The 22,344-nt window shown below is 40.2% G+C and overlaps 1 protein-coding gene across 19 annotated transcripts in view; it reads left to right on the forward strand.

Annotated features, from left to right (window-relative positions):
* CADPS2 (calcium dependent secretion activator 2) overlaps positions 1 to 22,344 on the forward strand; it is a 569,431-nt gene that overhangs the window by 130,566 nt on the left and 416,521 nt on the right. For all 19 annotated transcript variants that reach the window (XM_018046978.1, XM_013963420.2, XM_013963421.2 and 16 more), the window contains exon 2: positions 12,513 to 12,626. In XM_018046978.1, the coding sequence (XP_017902467.1) occupies positions 12,513 to 12,626 (114 nt within the window). The remainder of the gene's footprint in view (positions 1 to 12,512; positions 12,627 to 22,344) is intronic.

The following is a 22,344-nucleotide window of genomic DNA, read 5'->3' on the forward strand; positions in this document are numbered from 1 at the left end:
TCTTATTGTTTAACAGGCTCTTTTGAGTTGGGACTTCTTCAGCTCTCAGTCAAACGCACCCTCACCAAATTAATGAAGTAGACTTCATATTTTTCTTAATAGATTCTACCATGCATACATATGTCAGAAGGATGGGTTCACAAAGATGACAAGCTGAAAATCCCTTACCTTCCTTGCTAGTCTTTCTTTTCTTCTTTAGAGAGCCATTTCTCATCCATGACACCCCTCCTTTAGAAAGAAGGTAAAACTGCAAACATTTCTGGGGAAAGCAAATTTATATCATGTTTTCTTCTTTCAAAAGAAACTATCTCAGACTACTTACTATCTACTGGAAAAGGCCATTCTGTGGCTTGGAGCTGGTCAGTGTGTCTGAGCTGTTAGGCCAGCCTGTGTCTACTGCTGAGCCTGTCTGAATTCTTTAAAATGAGTGTAAAATCACTGTTTCTTGCAAATATGTCTCCAGCATATGAAACTTTGCGATGAAATACCAGATGGTTCTCAGGCACAAAGTTCTTCCTGCCTGAGAACAATATCCTCTGCAAAACAGAACCATTCACACTGCAGCTCAACAGAGAAACCCTTTGCCTTCCTTCATGCCTCACCGAGTCTCGCCACGAACTTATTGGACACAGAAACTTTCTTGGAATTCTTTTCTAAGACTGTTTGTTCCCTCTTCGTCATTCAGTTTTATCTCCGCCAGTGTCTTCTGTCGTGGTTGTGATGGGATACATTCCCAGAAAAGCAGTAGTGAATGGTGATATTTTCTTCCACTCTGGATTTTCTTCCTCTAGATAAATCCATAATCAATAAACATTTTCCTTAGTGGGGAAAGGGGACCTATACGGGTAACTGCCATTGATGTTTAAGGAGTCTGCACCTTAGCAAGGAGAAAGCCATGTGAAGCAATTGATACATGTGTGTATGAGGTGCAAAAGGGACAGAGAGGATGGGATGACTTAATATGGGGGGAGCAGAAGGAAGCTGATTTCTGGGAGGTTTCATCTGAGTTATGTTCATAAAGGATGAAAGGATATTCCAGGCAGAGGGAAGTGTTTTCAAAGGCTCAGTAATGTGGAGGAGAATGATGAGATGTTTGGAGGTAAAGGGGAACACGAAGAGCTTTTCCTTGCCTCTTCAGTCGATCAAATCACGTTTGGCTTTCCTAGCCTCTGATAGCCCTGTCTTGACATGAGTATGACGAATGGGATTTGGGGAGTTCTGGAAGAAACCCCAAGGCTTGCCAGTGGCTAAGAGCATGCCAGTGGCTGTACCTGTCTCTGCCCCCAAATTATATGAATTGGACCACGTTATTCACTTCTCCGAGTCTGTTCCCTCCAGTTTTAAACAAGGAACCCACCTTGATAGAAAGTTTAAAGTAATCCTTGTAATGAGGTTAGAATCCTTGTAATGTGCTTGCTATGTATAAGTAGTCAGCTAGTATAAGGTACTGGGTAGTAAATTACACAATAGTTTTGGTCAGGGGGAAATTAAATTGTCTCAAAAAGGCAGTTCCTTCATGATGTATCTTGACATAATTCACTAGTGTTATTTGTAGGAAACCATTGGCTAGAGTTTGAAAGATGGCTCATGGCAGACTGTTCAAACTTTGTCGGACTATAAGGTAGCAAAACTTATCCTGAACTATTTCCTATTCCTGCTATTTTTTCATAGTAAACTTCCAAAATTGCATGTTTGAGGAAGCCTTGTTGATTTTTGTCAGACCTTAATGGGGGAGGAAGAGACTTTTAATTAGAGTAAGAACATCTCAGAGTGGCTCCTAAGGTTTCTCTTTGAACTTTCTACCCTGCCTCCTACCTCCAGCCCCCAATTCAGTTCAGTCTCTCTGTCGTGTCCGACTCTTTTACCCCGTGAATTGCAGCATGCCAGGCCTCCCTGTCCATCACCAACTTCCAGAGTTCACCCAAACTCATGTCCATTGAGTCGGTGATGCCATCCAGCCATCTCATCCTCTGTCATCCCCTTTTCCTCCTGCCCCCAATCTTTCCCAGCATCAGGGTCTTTTCCAATGAGTCAACTCTTCTCATGACATGGCCAAAGTATTGGAGTTTCAGCTATAGCATCAGTCCTTCCAAAGAACACCCAGGACTGATCTCCTTTAGTATGGACTGGTTGGATCTCCTTGCAGTCCAAGGGACTCTCAAGAGTCTTCTCCAACATCACAGTTCAAAAGCATCAATTCTTTGGCACTCAGCTTTCTTCATAGTCCAACTTTCACATCCATACATGACCCCAGTTATCTCTAAATTGCTTGACTGCACCAGATTACTAAAGCTGTTATTATTTATGGTGATTGGTGTATTAGAGTTTTCTAGAGAAACAGGCCCAATAGCAGATTATATGGGTAAATAAAATACAGGAATTGGTTCAAGCATTATGAAGGCCAGAATGTCCCATAGTCTGGCCTCTGCAAGCTAGAAAAGTGAGGAAGGCATGTTGTATCTTTAATCTTGAGTCCAAAGACCCCAAGAACCAGGAGCTCCAATGTCTATGGGCCGGAAAAGATGGACCCATCAGCTCAAGGAAAGAGTTTGTCTTTCCTCAGCCTATTTCATTGTATTCAGCTTTCAATGAATTACATGATTTCTGCCCACATTAGTGAGGGTGGATCTCTTTATCTGGTCAACTGAATCAAATACTAATCTCTTCTAGAAACACTGAGTAATATACACTCAGAAATAACTAGCGGCCATCTGGGCAGCCCCTGGTCCAGTCAAGCTGACACATAAAAGTAATCATTGCCTTTGGTTTTGCTTTTGATGAGCTTATGTTATAAATGGGGACCATTAGAAGTGACCTGTGGAAGACCCTACAGATTGTGGAGTATCCTGAATACAGACAGCAGTCTTAAGCTAGAGCTTGTGCTCCTAATTACTCACTGTAGTGGCCCATTATATATTGTTGTTGTTCAGTTGCTAAGTGGTGTCCAGCTCTTTGTGTGACCCCATGGACTACTACTCCATGGCCTTCACCATCTCTTGGAATTCACTCAAACTCATGTCCATTGAATTGATGATGCCACTCATCCATCTCATCCTCTGTCACCCCCTTTCTCCTCCTGCCCTCAGTCTTTCCCAGCATCAGGGTCTTTTCCAATGAGTTGACTCTTCACATCAGGTGGCTAGTGTATTAGAGCTTCAACATCAGTCCTTCCAATGAATATTCAGGGTTTACTTCCTTTAGGATTGACTCCTTTGATCACACAGCTGTCCAAGGGACTCTCAAGAGTCTTCCCCAGTACCACAGTTTGAAAGCATCAGTTCTTCGGCACTCAGCCTTCTTTATGGTCCAACTCTCACATCTGTACATGACTACAGGAAAAACCATAGCTTTGACTATATGGACCTTTGTTAGCAAAGTCATGTCTCTTCTTTTTAATCTGGTGTCTAGATTTGTCATAGTTCCAAGTCATTTATAACCTTGTTAATTGATGAAGTGAGTGACAATAACTATGATAGGCTATTTTCTCATCCACTGGTGGTTTGAGGCACTATTTCAGTAAGTAATTAGTGCTGTTTTCATCCTCAAATTGCTTTTAGTGTAGAGGGGACTTTGAATAAGTGAATACATACAGGAATGACATACTTCTTATTGGGAAAAAAAATGTGTGGCTATGAGGGAAACAGGATAATATGGAGGTTGGAAAGAATGTACCCTTTAGATCAAGATAATGGTTGAGATTTTGCTCCATCTCTTCCTAGATGTGCAATTAGGCAAGATGCTTAACTTCCTCATTTGTGAAATGAGGATGAACTTCCTAGAAGATTTAGGGGCATTTACTGAGACATGTGAAATGTGCTCAGTATAATGCAGCAAGGAAATTCATAAAATCATGGATTTAACTTTCCTAGGTTCTGTGTTCACTAGAAGCTCCCCTCCCCCAAGACCATCCCCTATAATGACTTGTAATCTTGCTGGGGCTTGAATTTGACTAGGAGGTCAGTGAGAGTGTGGGTAGAAGTCATATTTAGCAGCTTGGTAAGCCTCACCTGGGACCCATTGTCCACCATGCAATGGATTTTTCTGCTCTGTACTCATCACTTAGTATACGTGTTATTATAAAATATGGTAAAGCAGTGATTGCAAACCTGGGCTTTTAAAAGTCCCCCGTTTCAATAACTGTGGGACCAGTAAAACTCAGTCTGTCCAAATAACTTTATTTTTAGGCTGCCTCAGGCACTTGGAGTCTGGTATTCACTGTTCACTGGGGCAAGTTCACTGAATGAGGAGTTTTTCATATAATATAGCATATGGAAAGAATATTTTGGTTTACAGTGAATCAAGATAAGCTTTACTAGCCAGGGATAGAAGTGCTAGGGCATTGCCTTCTTGATGGGGTATCTCTTTGAGATTTCTAGCAGTTAGTATTTGGTTCAGCCATATGACCAGTTAGCCTGCCCCCACTCCCACAAAAGAGTGATCTGTTTGTGTGTGTGCTAAGTTACCTCAGTCATGTCCAACTCTGCAGTCCTGTGGACTGTGGCCTGCTAGGCCCCTCTGTTCAGGGGGTTCTCCAGGCAAGAATACTGGAATGGGTTGCATGCACTCTTCCAAGAGATCTTCCTGACCCAGGGATTGAACTCGCATCTCTTAAATCTCCTGCATTGGCAGATAGGTTCTTCACCACTGGTGCCACCTGGGAATCCCAATCTATTCATAGAGATGTTAATTTCTTTTTCATATAAAAGGAAGTTGGGAGGTGGCAGTCCTGGGTTGTAATGACTGCTCAGTATTGGGGAGGGGCTTAGGCTCTCTTTATCTTGTTGCTTCACCATCATCTTGAGCTAAGTGACAGTTCTAGTTAGCAGGTCAAATTTCATCCAGTGGAAACAGAGCAAAGAGGCAAGGAAGGGCTTGCTTCAGCTATTCTTTATGGTTTTAGGAAGTCACACACAGTTTTGCCTACATCCCATGGGCTTTCATTTAGTCACTTGAATACATCCATTGTCAGGTGAGGATGGTATTTGTAGTCTTAGTTGGGCATATTCACATATTCACATGTCTGAAATACCTGCAGCGATAGAACAGAGTGAGAAGTCATTTGGTTCAGTTCAGTCGCTCAGTCGTGTCCGACTCCTTGCGACCTCATGGACTGCAGCATGCTGGGCCTCCCTGTCTATCACCAGTTCCCAGAGTTTACCCAAACTCATGTCCATTGAGTTGGTGATGCCATCCAACCATCTCATCCTTGGTCTTCCCCTTTTCCTCCTGCCTTCAATCTTTCCCAGCATCAGGGTTTTTTTCAATGAGTCAGTTGTTCAGATCAGGTGGCCAAAATATTGGAGTTTCAGCTTCAACATCAGTCCTTCCAATGAATATTCAGGACTGATTTCTTTTAGGATAGACTGGTTGGATCTCCTTGCAGTCCAAGGGACTCTCAGGAGTCTTCTCCAACACCACAGTTCAAAAGCATCAGTTCTTCAGCACTCAGCTTTCTTTATAGTCCAACTCTCATATCCATACATGACCACTGGAAAAACCATAGCCTTGACTAGACAGACCTTTGTTGACAAAGTAATGTCTCTGCTTTTTAATATGCTGTCTAGGTTGGTCATAACTTTCCCTCCAAGGAGTAAGCATCTTTTAATTTCATGGCTGCAGTCACCATCTGCAGTGATTTTGGATAGGAAATTGTTAACAGCAGTGACTCCCACAGGATTGTATAATGTATGAGATGGGCTGGAACTCCTTTGTTACTCTGTTCTGACAGGCAGTTTGGGGAAGTCTGTTTCAGAAACCTAGCAGGCTATTTTTCGTGGTTTTAAGCAAATCTTTTTGGCAGAGTGTCCATAGCAAAGGAAAAAGCAAAACCTGTCCCATAATCTCCAGCTAATAATCCCATAATCTTTTCCTTCATCTCATTAACGGGAGTTAAAGCTATGCCTTTGTGTATTTCGGAGACCATCTTTGCCTGGAATAAACCCTTTTACCTCCTTGAAGAGTGTCTTTTTTTCTCCTTCATTTAAGATTTTTGTGCACACCAACCACTGCCAGCCCCCGCCTCCCACCCCCGCCACTGGTCACCTGTCACTCTGCTGTAGAGTCTGCTCGTGGTCTCCTTCACTCGCCAGGAGGTCAGGCAGTGCCTGCCGTGAGTGCTGACACTCATGATGAGGGCTGCAGGTCAAGGCAGGCTCACACAGTGGTGGCTGTCCAGTTCCTGAGAGGCATAATGGTTGGGCTCCAGCTATAGTCAGGATTTGGGCTAATGCTTCAGTTGGTCATGACTTAGAATGAAAAAGCTAGGATATAATTTGAACAGGGAGAAAAATAAAACCTAAAACCCCCAAAAAACCCCAACACTCTAAGCAACATACACCATCTCTGAACTCTACAAGTATTTTTTCTGAGGCCACCATTATTACAAATAAATTATCACTGCCAGCCCAGATTTATAAAACTTAGCTGTTACTGTTAGTATTTTAAGTGTTCTTTATATAAGGCTGATTTCTAGCAAGGATATTTATATCCTAGTTTAGTTTCATATAAAAAGCTCTTCTAAATTCCCATTAAATAATTTCAGGTGGTCATTTTTTTTTACTTTTGAAAAATATTCATTTTTTAGTAAATAGACTAGTGTGAAGACAGTCCATGGATGAAACTAAAATATAGGCTGACAAATAAAACTGGCTGCCCTCCGAAATGTTAATCAATTATGTCAAATAGGAGGTATGCATATAACAGGTTTCCCCCTTTGCTTAATTCTGAACTGGTTTTTATAATTATCTGAAGGCTGCAGATAGCATCTTATTATGTTAGTGTTCTAACAACTGGGAGGGTTCTTTGGTCATGGAGTGAAGGAATCAATTCTAAAGAAAAAAAAATCAGCTGGAACAATGGATCAAGTAAATGGAGTTAGGATGAAACATGGCTTGATGAAGCATTAGAATTTTTGTTGATTAAAAGCACGATATCAGTCAGTTGATGTGACTGCCAGGAAGAGTTCATTTGTTTTCATTTGAGCTAATAGACACAGAGTGCTTAGAATGTGGGAAGTGTTTCTCCCACTCGTCTGTGTTGGTCACATGACCTTAGGATAATCGTGATCAGTCTACTGAGTATATTTGAGGAGAGACATTGCTGTTCTAATGAGTATCGTGATGTTGTAGTGCTCAGAGTTCTTTCTTATGTTTAGTATTATGTAAGTAAGGTTTGCTTAACTAGATAATGCTTAATTTACAGACAAACTGAAGAGTACTCTTAGGATGTTGGGGGAACTAGGAACGTATATTCTAGAGTTTAATTCTAGGATAGAAGTTAATTCTAATGTTTATTCTAGTACCTGTCTCCAAGTTCCTGAATGCCTGCATTGAAGAAGAGAAGTAACCTTTAATTTGTTTGGTCTTAGATAGTATAGAAGTAGGATTTATGGAAGGCATAGGGAAGCAGGTTTTTTTCCTTCATCAGTTCAGTTCAGTTGCTCAGTCACATCCATATCTTTGCGACCCTGTGGACTGCAGCGAGCCAGGCTTGCCTGTCCGTCACCAATTCCTGGAGCTTGCTCAAACTCATGTCCATTGAGTCGGTGATGCCATCCAACCATCTTGTCCTCTGTCATCCCCTTCTCATCCCGCCTTCAATCTTTCCCAGGATCAGGGTCTTTTCAAATGAGTCAGCTCTTCGCATGAGGTGGCCAAAGTATTGGAGTTTCAGCTTCAACATCAGTACTTCCAGTGAATAATCAGGACTGATTTCCTTTAGGATGGATGGATTGGATCTCCTTGCATTCCAAGGAACTCTCAAGAGTCTTCTCCAACACCACAGTTTTTCCTTCATAGCTGTCTAAAATTAAAATGAGCTTCACAGTGAGGTATAAAGGTAGCGTGTGTATGTGTGTGTCTATTTTAGTTTTAATAGGCTCAAATGGAAACTGAGCGACTACTTGATATGGTAATGCATTAAGTAGACTGTTGAGTACCATGATTGTTAGTTTTTTCTGTTTCTTTCAAGTTTTCAACCTTGAAATTTAAAAAAAAAAAAAAGAAAGGTGTGGGGGATATACAGTCAAGTTCAAATCTTACACCTGAAAGGAGAAATGAAAAAAGTCAATTGGTTTGTTCAGCCTTTCTGCAGGATGATCTGATAAACAATGTTCAGGGGGTTATAATTGTTCTGAGTTTAAAACTGTGTAAAGTGGCTATTAAAAGTTAATTTAAAAGGAAAATTAATTAAAATTTGAGTATATAAAAAGTATCCTGTGATTTAAAACTTAAAATGAATAAAATGATACAAGTTGAAAATTTTTTTCATCCTTATTCTCCATATGTCCAGTGTCCGAGGACATCCTTCTTTCATAGTTTCCGTGTATGGAAACAAATATATGTTCTGATTTTTCAGAATAAAAATGGGAGTGGTGGCTTATTTTACGTACTCTTCTATATTGTTTCCTTTCCCAAGATATTTTGAAGATCTTTTCATATCAGTACATAGGAGAACTTGGTCATATTTTTTTCATAAAGCTAATAGTATTACCACTGTTTGGATGTAGTGTTATTTACATGGCAGAAAGTGAAGAGGAACTAAAGAGCTTCTTGATGAGCATCAAAGAGGAAAGTGAAAAAGCTGGCTCGAAACTCACATTCAAAAAACTAAGATCATGGCCTCCAGTCCCATCCCTTCATGGTAAATAAAGGGGAAAAAAGTGGAAACAGGGACAGATTTTACTTGTTTGGACTCCAAAATCATTGTGGATGGTGACTGCAGCCATGAAATTAAGATGCTTGCTCCTTAGAAGGAATGCTATGACAGACTGAGACAGAGCATTAAAAAATAGAGATATCAGTTTGCAGACAAAGGTCTGTACAGTCAGAGCTATGGTTTTTCCAGTAGTCATGTACACATGTGAGAGTTGGACCATAAAGAAGGCTGAGCACTGAAGAATTGATGCTTTTGAACTGTGATGCTTGAAAAGAGTCTTGAGAGTCCCCTGGACTGCAAGGAGATCAAACCAGTCAATCCTGAAGGAAATCAATCCTGATTATTCATTGCAAGGACTGATGCTGAAGCTCCAATAATTTGGTTACCTGATGTGAAGAGCTGACTCATTGGAAAAGACCTTGATGATCAGAGAGATGGAGGCAAATGGAGAAAGGGGCAACAGAGGATGAGATGGTTAAATAGCATCACCTACTCAATGGGCACAAATTTGAGCAAACTCCAGGAGATAGTGGAGGACAGAGTAGCCTGACAAGCTGCAGTCTATTGGGTTACAAAGAGGCAAACATGACTTAGTGACTGAAAAACAGTAATTTGTGAAAAGTTGGGTTGTTGGCTTTTTTTAAATTTTAAGATACTATGGGTCTTGAGGGGGTGGGAAGTGCTACTGTGCAGAGCTGAAATTGGTTAAAATTAACTACAGTTTTAACTCAAGCCTTCCTTGTCGTGTTTGAAAGCCTTAAAGGGATTCCAGAGTTCCAAAATATTTACATCAGACACATACTGCCAATGCAGTTGTTGTTTAGGTGGGAGACAGATTTCTGGTGCTTCCTATTCCATCATCTTCCTGAATCCTTCTGCTCTCATGTAGACTTCAGTTGGAAAAAGAAAAATGTAAATTGTTAGGCATGCTTTCATAACTTGGTTCATTTCTCTGAGTGTATCCATTTAGTCTATCTTTCTATTGGCTTAGACTCTTGTCAGTTTCCAAGATATGTGTGTTTGAAAATTAGTTCTTTAGGATGAGTTGCAAGTATTTTTTTTCCCCTGGCCTTTTTTCTCCCTCAGTGATTTTGTTAATGCTAAATTTATTTATTTAAAAAAGATATAATTGACCTATACTATTTGTAAGTTTAAGTATATAATGTAATTATTTGACACATATCTATGTGGAAAAATGATGTTCACAATACTAAATATATTTTTAATGTTTATGCAGTTAAATTTAGGACCTGTAGATTTTGATTCATGGTTTAAAAAAAACTTTCTCATACCAGTGTTTAAAGGAATTCTCCCATTTCTTTATTGATTTATGGTATAAGAAATTACAGGTAATTCATTTGGGTTGTAACCTTGTGTTATGGTTCAATCTAATTTTTTTCTGCATGGCTACCTAGTTATTCTAACACCATTGATTGAAGAAACCATCTTTTACTACTGATTTGAGGTGCCATGAAGGTATTTTATAATATACTTCTAGTTGTATTTGAATCTATTTCTTGGGTCTATTACATTGGTCTCTATCTATTGATTTATAATACAGTTTATGTTGATAATGCGAATAGCTTTTTGGAAACTCTGCTTTCTGCCTTCCCACTGCTAGATTTTAAATTGCCTTTTTCCCTCCATATCTCTTTTATATGGAATTGTAGACCTTTTCTCTGTGCTAATAAAGTATCCTCTGATTGTTCGTATATCGTTATAATATAGCCATCATTTTATGCCTTAAATGTAACTGCAGTAATTTTTATCTATAAAAAAGTTGAAGCCTAATGCTCTGGCATGTTTTGTGAAGGACATGAGCATTGTTAAGAGTTTCTAAGAAGATGGTTTCTGCAAATCTCCTTTTCTCCATTCCTATTCAGGAATGTTCCATGTCGTAATCACCAGAACATAACTCATCGCAACAATGGCTAAACCTAAACACTGGCAAACTAGAAATTGCAGAGATTTAAAGGAGTTCCTAAAGAACAAATGCCTCTGATAGAAGAAAACTGAATAAAGATACCCCAGTTTCTATGTTTTGAATAATATTTATTTCTCAAACGAGGGAGATGGGACAAATGGTCATTGACATCCTCTCCAGGTCATTGTCATCCCTCCCGAGTCCCTTTCCACTGTATTCTGAATACCTGGACACTTGGTTTGCAAATTGAAGCCCTCCTTGGTGGTTCCCAGTGCTTGGCAACTAGAGTGCTATCAGTGGTCTCGCTCTCAGCAATTGCTATCCTCCTTCCATCTGGTCCCTTTGGTGAACTGTTGTTTAGAGAGGGAAAGGCATGGGCTTAATTTGCCTTGCTAGTACACACACACACACACACGCACACACACACGCACACACGCGCGCGCGCACACACACACACACACACACACACACACACTACCTCCTTTCATTCTCTGTACATTGTATAGAAATGGAGAATGTAATATGATGACATTCCTGCTTTCCAGCCTGGTTTAGCTTTCCCTAAAATGAAGAAGATAAACTGAAAAATGGAATGCTCTTCTCTCTCCACTGCTCAGGGCAAGAGGTTTTTTACACTGGAGCACAGTAGGACCCTTCTTTATCAATTTGTTACTACCAGCAGCGGTTTTTTTCACAGGCTGTTAGACTCCTAAATAAAACCCATGTTTTGAAAGAGCATGTCTCTCCGATTTGAATGGCATTTTAACAAGCCTTTTGAACAGCTTTAAACTTACTTCATATCAGCCTTCTTTTCGAAGCCAAATCATCCCAGTTTGTTTAGTCTTTCTAATCCTTTAATCATTTTGTCTTCGGCATGTTTCCAAATGCTTCACAACTCTCCATAGAATCTAGAACTGGGCTGAATTCTTTTAACAGTCTGATGAGGATGACTGAAATGGAGAGATCACTCCCTTCCTGGTCCCTATATATGTCAGGATTTGTTGTTTTCTCTGCAAGACTATATTCTGTCTCCAGTTAAGCTTTAAAAATATAAATTATATATATATGTTTGTGTGTGTGTGTGTGTGAGAGCTGTGTTTAGAGCGGCCACACGGGCTCCTGCTTAGAAGGGTCCCATGCCAGGTTGAATGTTTTTGCGGCTGTCTTGAAATTAGTTTTTTCAATAAGGTGCTCCTCACTCTCGTTTTGCAGTCAACTGTAGAAATGAAATAGCTGCTTCTGCTTGTAGTTGATGACTAGAAGATGTGGTTAGTAAGTCATGGTCCATGTCTAACCTACCCTCTGTAACCATGGTAGATAGCCACAGGTGAACAAACATGGTTGGAAACTTACACTCCTCTGCCTGAGTCACTGCCTTCCCCTAGCCTGCCTGGAGATGCACTCACTGCCCCTGTTGCCTCTCTGTTCCCCTCCTCCTCATCCCTTTATCTCAGCTCAGGCACTGAGGTGTGTTTTTTCATGATAATCCAAGCTTTTGGCATCTAACAGATGTCCTTTCCAGAGAATTCTTTCTCTGAGTCTCTCTGTCTTTCCTGTCATGTTGTGTTCAGAGCTGTTGGTTGTCCACTCACCTCCAATAATTCTTATCCCTTCTGTCCTCTGTTCAGGACAGCTGGCAGTTAACTTCTTATTTGAATTTTAGATTTTTTCCCCTTTCTCTGCAAAGAGATTGGAGTGTAGTAATCACAAGAATGCTGTTTGGGGCAGAAATTTGGATTCCATTTTCAGTATTGGGTATTTCAAAGTTCATGGGGCAATAACTTACAAGCTTTTAAAAACTGACCCATAAGTGAATTCTGGGCATCAAGTCTTAGACACACGTGGCAAATATAACTCTTAAAAACCGTTATGTGTCATCAGTTAGCTAGTTTTTTTTGATCTGATTCCTACCCCCCTTCTTTTTTTCTTACAGCTTAACAAGCAACAGTTGCAGTTACTGAAAGAACGGTTCCAGGCCTTCCTCAATGGGGAAACCCAGATTGTAGCCGACGAAGCATTTTGCAATGCGGTTCGGAGTTACTATGAGGTGAGTTTGAAGAGCTTTGTTTCTGGAATTCTGATGTCTTTTAAAAGATGTTTTTAATGGCTTCCCGTTTTAAGAAGCTCACACATATAATAGGAAGGCTGTGAGTTTGCAGCCTTCCTTGAAAGCATTGTTGATTCTCTTTTGCAATTTAAAAACTAATTCCACAGCCTGGTTTTGAGAGATAAACAGAATTGGAAATTATTCAGATCTTTTGTGGAGAACTAAGCTGTTTAGAAAAATCTTCTGGCACTGATTGATAGAGCTGAGCTTAGTTATCTGTGGGGCCGCATGTCTAATTTATCCTTTTTAATCAGAATCTCAATAGTAAATTCCTATTTTAAATAGCAGTTAATAAGCCCTTAAATATTACTTGCTAATAGTACATGAGCCATTCTGTTCACTAAACTTTTTGTAATAATTAAAGCCAGTAACTAATTTTATGAGGATGAATGGAACTCTTTTCTTGACGGAGAAATAATACTACGATCCCAACTTTCTCTTTCTTCTGATTTTAGTTTGTGACTCATCAGAAATTCTCTATGGATTTCCTATGGGCATCGGTTTTCACACAGGGTCGTTAATTGCTTCAGTGAAGGGCCAGTAGTTTTACTAAGAAAGTTTCCTTTTTTTCCCTGAGGACTTCAGAGTCATTTTGGGCATGGACTCCTTCCGCCGTGCACATATCTACACCTCTCAACTGAAGAACAACATGTGAAGGCGTATTAGGCTAGACAGATGAAAAATGTAGCGGTGCAATGTGTCTGAACTTTTCTGAGGTAGGGAAATATCTTTGCAAGAATAGCAGAGTAACTGGATGTACAGATTTTTGTGGTTAGTAATTAATTGATGGTATGTGTGCATCAGAAGTTGCTTAATGCAACTCTAGGGAGGTTTATGTTTAGTTCAGTTCAGTCGCTCAGTCGTGTCCGACTCTTTGCGACCCCATGAACTGCAGCACACCAGGCCTCTCTGTCCATCACCAACTCCCGGAATCCACCCAAACTCATGACCATCGAGTTGATGATGCCATCCAACCATCTCATCCTCTTCGTCCCCTTCTCCTCCTGCCCTCCATTTTTCCCAGCATCAGGGTCTTTTCCAATGAGTCAGCTCTTCGCATCAGGTGGCCAAAATATTGGAGTTTCAGCTTCAGCATCAGTCCTTCCAATGAACACCCAGGACTGATCTCCTTTAGGATGGACTAGTTGGATCTCCTTGCAGTCCAAGGGACTCTCAAGAGTCTTCTCCAACACCACAGTTCAAAAGCATCAATTCTTCAGTGCTCAGCTTTCTTTATAGGCCAACTCTCACATCCATACATTACTATTGGAAGAAACATAGCTGTGACTAGATGGACCTTTGTTGTCAATGTCTCTGCTTTTGAATATGCTATCTAGGTTGGTCATAACTTTTCTTCCAAGGAGTAAGCGTCTTTTAAATTCATGGCTGCAATCACCATCTGCAGTGATTTTGGAGCCCCCCAAAATAGTCTGTCACTGTTTCCACTGTTTCCCCATCCACTTGTGATGAAATGATGGGACCAGATGACATGATCTTAGTTTTCTGAATGTTGATCTTCAAGCCAACTTTTTCACTCTCCTTTTTCACTGTCAACAAGAGGCTCTTTAGTTCCTGTTCCTTTTTTGCCTTAAGGGTGGTATCATCTGCATATCTGAGGTTATTGATATTTCTCCCCACAGTCTTGATTTCAGTTTGTGTATCATCCAGCCCAGCATTTCTCATGATGTACTCTGCATATAAGTTAAATAAGCAGGATGACAATATACAGCCTTGACACACTCCTTTTCCTATTTGGAACCAGTCTACTGTTCCATGTCCATTTCTAACTGTTGCTTCTTGACCTGCATACAGATTTCTCAGGAGGCAGGTCAGGTGTCTGGTATTCCCATCTCTTTAAAAATTTTCCATAGTTTTCTGTGATCCACATAGTCAAAGGCTTTGGCATAGTCAATAAAGCAGAAATAGATGTTTTTCTCGAACTCTCTTGCTTTTTTGATGATCCAGCAGATTTTGGCAATTTGATCTCTGGTTCCTCTGCCTTTTCTAAAACCAGCTTGAACATCTGAAAGTTCATGGTTCACATACTGTTGAAGCCTGGCTTAGAGATTTTTGAGCATCACTTTACTAGCATGTGAGATGAGTGCAATTGTGTGGTAGTTTGAGCATTCTTTGGCATTGCCTTTCTTTGGGACTGGAATGAAAACTGACATTTTCCAGTCCTGTGGCCACTGCTGAGTTTTCCAAATTTGCTGGCTTATTGAATGCAGCACTTTCACAGCATCATCTTTTTGAATTTGAAATAGCTCAACTGGGATTTTAGCACCTCCACTAGCTTTGTTCATAGTGATGCTTCCTAAGGCCCACTTGACTTCACATTCCAGGATGTCTGGCTCTAGGTGAGTGATCACACTTCTGTGATTATCTGGGTCATGAAGATCTTTTTGTATATTTCTTCTGTGTTTTCTTGCCACCTCTTCTTAATGTCTTCTAATTCTGCTAGGTCCATCCCATTTCTGTCCTTTATTGTGCCCATCTTTGCATGAAATGTTCTGGTTTGAATATCGCCCTATAATATAAGAATAATAAAGAATTTTGATTTTGAAATTAATTCAGTCTTTTTCTTCAAAGTTAGTAGCATTATTAGGGGAAAAATGTCGACCCAAGTGTCTAAACCACCTAACTGGGCATACTTGATAGAGAGGAACCACAAAAGGAAAAGAAGAAAGAAATGGCAGGTACATACTCAGTTGCTTAATAAAAGTTAGCAGTAACAATCTTGGTAATTTTATAACTGCTAATTACTATTAGATTCTGTAGTACCTTCATCTTCTTTTCTTTATAGAAGTTTTCTTTTTTTTCTTCAAGCCCCCCTGACCCCGAAAGTAACTCACTGTATGGAGGAAGACATAAAGTGGACAGTAGTCCTACAAGTGTTTTTTTTTTTCCTCCTAGCCATATCTTTTCCCCCTGTTCTGTTTTTCCATTTAGGAGACTTCAGCTGATTCTGTGGATGGATAAACATAGGTTTATTGTAGTATGTTACTTTCCAAGTTGTTTTTCTCATCAGATATTGGCTTCTGTTTACAAAATTCAGGTGGACTTCATCCAAATGTAACCAGTGACAGTATGATTTATAACAGATAGATGGAAAAGAAAATGGCCTTTCCTTTTTGGATTTCCGAAAGACAGTATATAATTGCATACTAGCTGCTTTCAGTGTAACAAACATTCAAGTTCTATTACTGTGCCAAAAATGAATGTTGTAATCTTCTCCCCCACCTTTTTGGTGGGTTAGCTTTGTTTACAACTTTTCAGAAGTCAGTGAGTGAAAGTCGCTCAGTCATGTCTGACTCTTTGCAATGCCATGGACTATATAGTCCATGGATTTTCCAGGCTGGAATACTGGAGTGGATAGCCTTTCCCTTCTGCAGGGGATCTTCCCAACCCAGGGATTGAACCCAGGTCTCCCACATTGTAGGTGGATTCTTTACCAGCTGAGGCACAAGAGAAGCCCAAGAATACTGGAGTGGGTAGTCTATCCTTTCTCCAGCAGATCTTCCCTACCCAGGTATCTAACAGGGGTCTCCTGCATTGCAGGTGAATACTTACCAACTGAGCTATCAGGGAAGCCCTTCAACAACATTTGGACAGGATGTGCATTTTTCTGATTACTTCCATTAATTTATGTTCTCTTCCGGTTCCTGAGAATGGATGAGAGTTAGAAGTGTTTAATTTTTAAAAATTGCCAAAGTAGTATAAAGTAAGTCTTGCCCCCATCATTACCACGACAACTACTTGCTTTTCAGATTTTCTGCTTCTATAATGATACAAATGGGAATTCCTTCTGTAAGGGGAAAAAACACTCTGAAGTGTGAAATCACAAATCTCATATTAAAGGAAAAATTACTCATTTTCATGCCAAAATATTAAGCTCTATTTTTGGCACTTTTTCCACAGTTTATTGTGATCCACACAGTCAAACGCTTTGGCATAGTCAATAAAGGAGAAATAGATGTTTTTCTAGAACTCTTGCCTTTTCAATGATCCAGCAGATGTTGGCAATTTGATCTCTGGTTCCTCTGCCTTTTCTAAAACCAGCTTGAACATCTGGAAGTTCACAGTTCACGTATTGCTGAAGCCTAGCTTGGAGAATTTTGAGCATTACTATACTAATGTGTGAGATAAGTGCAATTGTGTGGTAGTTTGAGCATTCTTTGGCATTGCCTTTCTTTGGGATAGGAATGAAAACTGACCTTTTCCAGTCCTGTGACCACTGCTGAGTTTTCCAAATTTGCTGACATATTGAGTGCAGCACTTTCACAGCATCATCTTTTAGAATTTGAAACAGCTGAACTGGAATTCCATCACCTCCACTAGCTTTGTTCCTATTGATGCTTTCTAAGGCCCACTTAATTTCACATTCCAAGATGTCTGGCTCTAGATTAGTGATCACACCATCATGATTATCTGGGTCATGAAGATCTTTTTTGTACAGTTCCAGAAAAACATCTATTTCTGCTTTATTGACTATGCCAAAGCCTTTGACTGTGTGGATCACAATAAACTGTGGAAAATTCTGAAAGAGATGGGAATACCAGACCACCTGACCTGCGTCTTGAGAAATCTATATGCAGGTCAGGAAGCAACAGTTAGACTGGACATGGAACAAGAGACTGATTCCAAATAGGAAAAGGAGTACATCAAGGCTGTATATTGTCACCCTGCTTTTTTAACTTCTATGCAGAGTACATCACGCGAAATGCTGGGCTAGAAGAAGCACAAGCTGTAATTAAGGTTGCCGGGAGAAATATCAGTAACCTGAGATATGCAGATGACACTACGCTTATGGCAGAAAGTGAAGAGGAGCTAAAAAGCCTCTTGATGAAAGTGAAAGAGGAGAGTGAAAAAGTTGGCTTAAAGCTCAACATTCAGAAAACTAGGATCATGGCATCTGTTCCCATCACTTCGTGGGAAATAGATGGGGAAACAGTGGAAGCAGTGTCAGACTTTACTTTTTGGGGCTCCAAAATCACTGCAGATGGTGATTACAGCCATGAAATTAAAAGACATTTAGTCCTTGGAGGGAAAGTTATGACCAACCTAGATAACATATTCAAAAGCAGAAACATTACTTTGCCAACAAAGATCGGTCTAGTCAATGCTATGGTTTTTCTAGTGGTCATGTATGGATGAGATTTGGACTATAAAGAAAGTTGAGTGCTGAAGAATTGATGCTTTTGAACTGTGGCATTGGAGAAGCCTCTTGAGAGTCCCTTGGACTGCAAGGAGATCCAACTAGTCCATCCTAAAGGAGATCATTCCTGGGTGTTTATTGGAAAGACTAATGCTGAAGCTGAAACTCCAGTACTTTGGCCACCTCATGCGAAGAGTTGACTCATTGGAAAAGACCCTGATGCTGGGAGGGATTGGGGGTATGAGGAGAAGGGGATGACAGAGGATGAGATGGCTGGATGGCATCACCGACTCAATGGACAAGAGTTTGGGTAAACTCCAGGAGTTGGTGATGGACAGGGAGGCCTGGCGTGCTGAGATTCATGGAGTCGCAAAGAGTTATACAAGAGTGAGTGACTGAACTGAACTGAACTTGGCACTTTTATTGTATATTTTCATTTTGAAACACTTTATTCTGGGATTCAGATGTTTTCTACATCAATAACACTTTAAGAACTCTTTAATATAAGTATTGTATAATATGATTGTTAAGAGAATTTTTAAAACATTAAAGAGGAAAAGTTTCTGCAATGCTAAAACTGCTCTAAAAATAATCACTATTAAGAAGGGAAGTGTTAGTTGCTCAGTTTTGTCCAACTCTCTGCAACTGTACAGAATGTAGCCCAACAGGCTCCTCTATCCAAGGAATTCTCCAGGGAAATATACTGGAGTGGGTAGCCACACCTTTCTCCAGGGGATCTTCCCAACCAGAGAATTGGGCTTCCCTGGTCGCTCAGAGGTTAAAGCGTCTGCCTGCAATATGGGAGACCTGGGTTCGATCCCTGGGTTGGGAAGATCCCCTGGAGAAAGAAATGGCAACCCACTCCAATATTCTTGCCTGGAGAATCCCATAGACGGAGGAGCCTGGTGGGCTAAAGTCCATGGGGTCGCAAAGAGTCGGACGTGACTGAGCGCCTTCACTTCACTTCTCCTGCATTGCAGGCAGATTCTTTACTGTCTGAACAACCGGAGAAGCCCTAAAATATTAAAGAGGACATTGAATAAGGCCCTATTATTCCAAAGCCTATAGACAACTCAAACAGTTTGCTGTTTCTCTTTTGTATATATGAAACTGGAATTACTTTTTTTTTTTATGTATGTCATGAGCATTCTTTAAATATTCTCTGTGAATATGATTTTAAGTAGCTGTGTAATAGACCATTGTCTGCCTGTGTCTCAGCTTTATTTTTAGACACTTAAGTTTTCTTAAAGTGCTAAAATAAGTGCTGATATGGTCATTTGTATTCTTACATAAATTCATCTTTGATAAATTTCTGCAAGTGGTATTCCTGGATGATGGAAGATAAATATTGGCTAAACTCTTATACAGATTACCAAATTGTTCTCAAAAGTATTAACAGTTTTTGCTACCATAACCGCATATGAGAGTGCTGGGTTTTTTCCCCCTTTCATACTCAGTATTATCATAAAATAAATGCCAACTGATTTTTATTTTACTGTTAGCAAAGTTCAGCATTTCCATACCAGTCATTCGTATTTATATCTTTCTGAATTATCTGTTCATGTCCTTTTTGTCCATTTGGATGTTCATCTTTTAAATACTGAGTTACAAGTTTTCTTCATACATTAAGATGAATGTTAATCCCTTTTTATACTGCAGTTATTTTCAGAGCCTACCCCCCCACCACCCTCCATTTTGCAGTTTTGTTAAGATACTTTACCTCTGATCCTCATTTGTTTCCTGTTCTGGTAGAATGAAAGACATATTCATATTCCAAGTAGAGACTGTACCACATTTCCTTTCAATTCTATTTTCTTCATAAATTATTCATGACAGTGGTTTGCATCATGCTTTTCATCCTCTCCTCATTCTATCTACAACCCTTCTTGGATTAGTAACTCTCAGAGTAGAATCAGTCAGTCAGTTCAGTCACTCAGTCATGTCCGACTCTTTGCGACCCCATGGACTTCACCATGCCAGGCTTCCCTGTCCATCACCAACTGCCAGAGCTTGCTCAAACTCATGTCCATCAAGTCAATGGTGCCATTCAACTATCTCATCCTCTGTCGTCCCCTTCTTCTTTCCTTCAATCTTTCTCAGCATCAGAATCTTTTCTAATGAGTCAGTTCTTCACATCAGGTAGCCAGAGTTATTGGAGCTTCATCTTCAGCATCAGTCCTTCCAATGAACACCCAGGACTGATCTCCTTTAGGATGGACTTGGATCTCCTTGCAGTCCAAGGGACTCTCAAGTGTCTTGTCCAACACCACAGTTTAAAAACATCTATTCTTCAGTGCTCAGCTTTCTTTATGGTCCAGCTCTCACATTCATACATGACTCCTGGAAAAACCATAGCTTTGTCTAGATGGACCTTTTTCAGTAAAGTAATGTCTCTGCTTTTTAGTATGCTGTCTAGATTGGTCATAGCTTTTCTTCCAAGGAAGAAGCATCTTTTAATTTCATGGCTCTAGTCACCATCTACAGTGATTTTGGAGCCCAAGAAAATAGTCTGTCACTGTTTTCATTGTTTCCACATCTGTTTGCAGAGTAGAGTATGTTGGTGAAGCTAGGTCTTTACTATTGATCTGGTTCCCCACCTTTGAAGAGAGAAGATAATTTCTAAAGCTCCTTTTCTCTCTGCAAGCCTCCAAGTGTTAATTTGTTTCTTTATTTCTTCTGTTTCTTGCCCTGAAGCTTTCACATCTCCACAATGTAAAGGACAACAACAGCAACAAAAAAGAGCAGGGCTTTATACTATAGCTCCAGGTCTAAGCTCCAGGCCATGGTGTTTGAATTTTTATACGCATTTCTGTCGGAAAAAAATCTCTATATACTACTTCCTAGTCTAGAGCATCAGGGAGCTTGACTCTCACTGTTAGTTTCTTCCAAAGAAATTGGGAATGGCTGCCTCAGCTTTGGACTTCCTGCTGCTGCTTAGTCACTTCAGTCGTGTCCGACTCTATGTGACCCTATGGACTGCAGCTTGCAGCCCATGAGATTCTGTCCATGAGATTCTCTAGGCAAGAATACTGGAGGGGGTTGCCATGCCCTCCATGAGGGGATCTTCTCATCCCAGGGACTGAACCAGGCTTCCTGCCCTGTAGGCAGACTCTTCACCACTGAGCCACCGGGGAAGCCCTGCCAGCTTCACATTACCAGCAGTCAATTTCATATCATTCCTTTCCTTCTACCTACTGTCTTTCCCTGACATTATGCCCTGTCCTTTAGTATCTATTTAAAAAATAAAGACAGTTGCGTAACAGTTGATTTGTGAAAACTGAGAGTCTTTTAAGTCTCTTTTGCTTTGTTTTTTGTAACTGCCTTTTTTAAATTAAAAAGCACCACCCAAGGGTCTTAGTTTTTTGTGTATGCCAGGATAGAGGAAGAAGGGCTGGTAGGGTTGGCATTTAAATATTTTGGTGGCAGCTTTTTGTTAGCACTTTACTTTGGGATGGAAAGATTTACTGTTCATATTCCAAGGGCTATTTGACCTGTTGAAATTTCTTTTGAACTCTGGGAAAAAAAATACCATGAAAAAGGCTATTTTTTCAGAGTGAATTGATGATCGCTAAGTAAACCAGGATTGGCATCCTGTGTCAGGAGGGTATGAAGAAAGGTCATTGCGTTCACACATGAAATCCTGTAACCAGTAATGAGAAGTGAGGGTTTAAATTTTCGTGCAGCTCTGCAGGTCACATTGTGTTTGTTATTTTTGATATTGGCCGTCTTGTTTCACATCACATTTTCTTAAATTCTAAGGATGGCATTTCAAATTAAGTATTTGAAAATGTCTGAGATTCCTATTTCTGTTTAGGATAGCTTGTTTTTTTGCTGCCTGTCTGTGTTTTGTAGACTTGCCTGCGTTCTTGACACTGTCCATTTTGTGAAGACCTGATTTATAGATTGTAGAATTTGTTGTTTGAGATAGCTAAGGAAATCTTGTTGGAGCATTTTTTTTCTCCTTTCTTCATGTATTTTCAGGAGAAATTGAGATTTTTTTTTTTTCCCAAGCCCATGGAGTGAATTTTTGTGGCTCAGGACATGTTTTAGTCCTTTGTTAACTAAATCTTTTCTTCTGCATCTGTGTTTTTATATAAGAGTATTGTATCTTTATAGTGGATCATGTGTTAGTCGACCTAGTACAGATTTCAAGTTTGGCTGACGATATGGAAGTTAAATCCAAGCCAGGTCACCACAAGGGGCAGAAGCACTTCCCTGTCTCATTCTGTAATCCTCAGTCTTACGTCATTGTCTCATTCTGTAATCCTCAAATCCAGTGGGCAGATGCTCAAGTGTGGGTCTCCATATAGTCAAGGTAGGGTATACCATATCTGTGGTGCATATTTCAGTACTGTGCTACACGCGTTTCTGACACCATGATTCAGGAAGTTTCGACATACCTGGCCCTTCATAGACCCTTGGCTCTTTGAATAAATTCAGAGCACAGCAGTATCCTCCTTCAGGGAAAGTGTGAGGTTGGTGACTGCAGGATCTCTTCTGAGC

Source organism: Capra hircus, chromosome 4 (assembly GCF_001704415.2).
Source record: "Capra hircus breed San Clemente chromosome 4, ASM170441v1, whole genome shotgun sequence".
NCBI lineage: Eukaryota > Metazoa > Chordata > Mammalia > Artiodactyla > Bovidae > Capra > Capra hircus.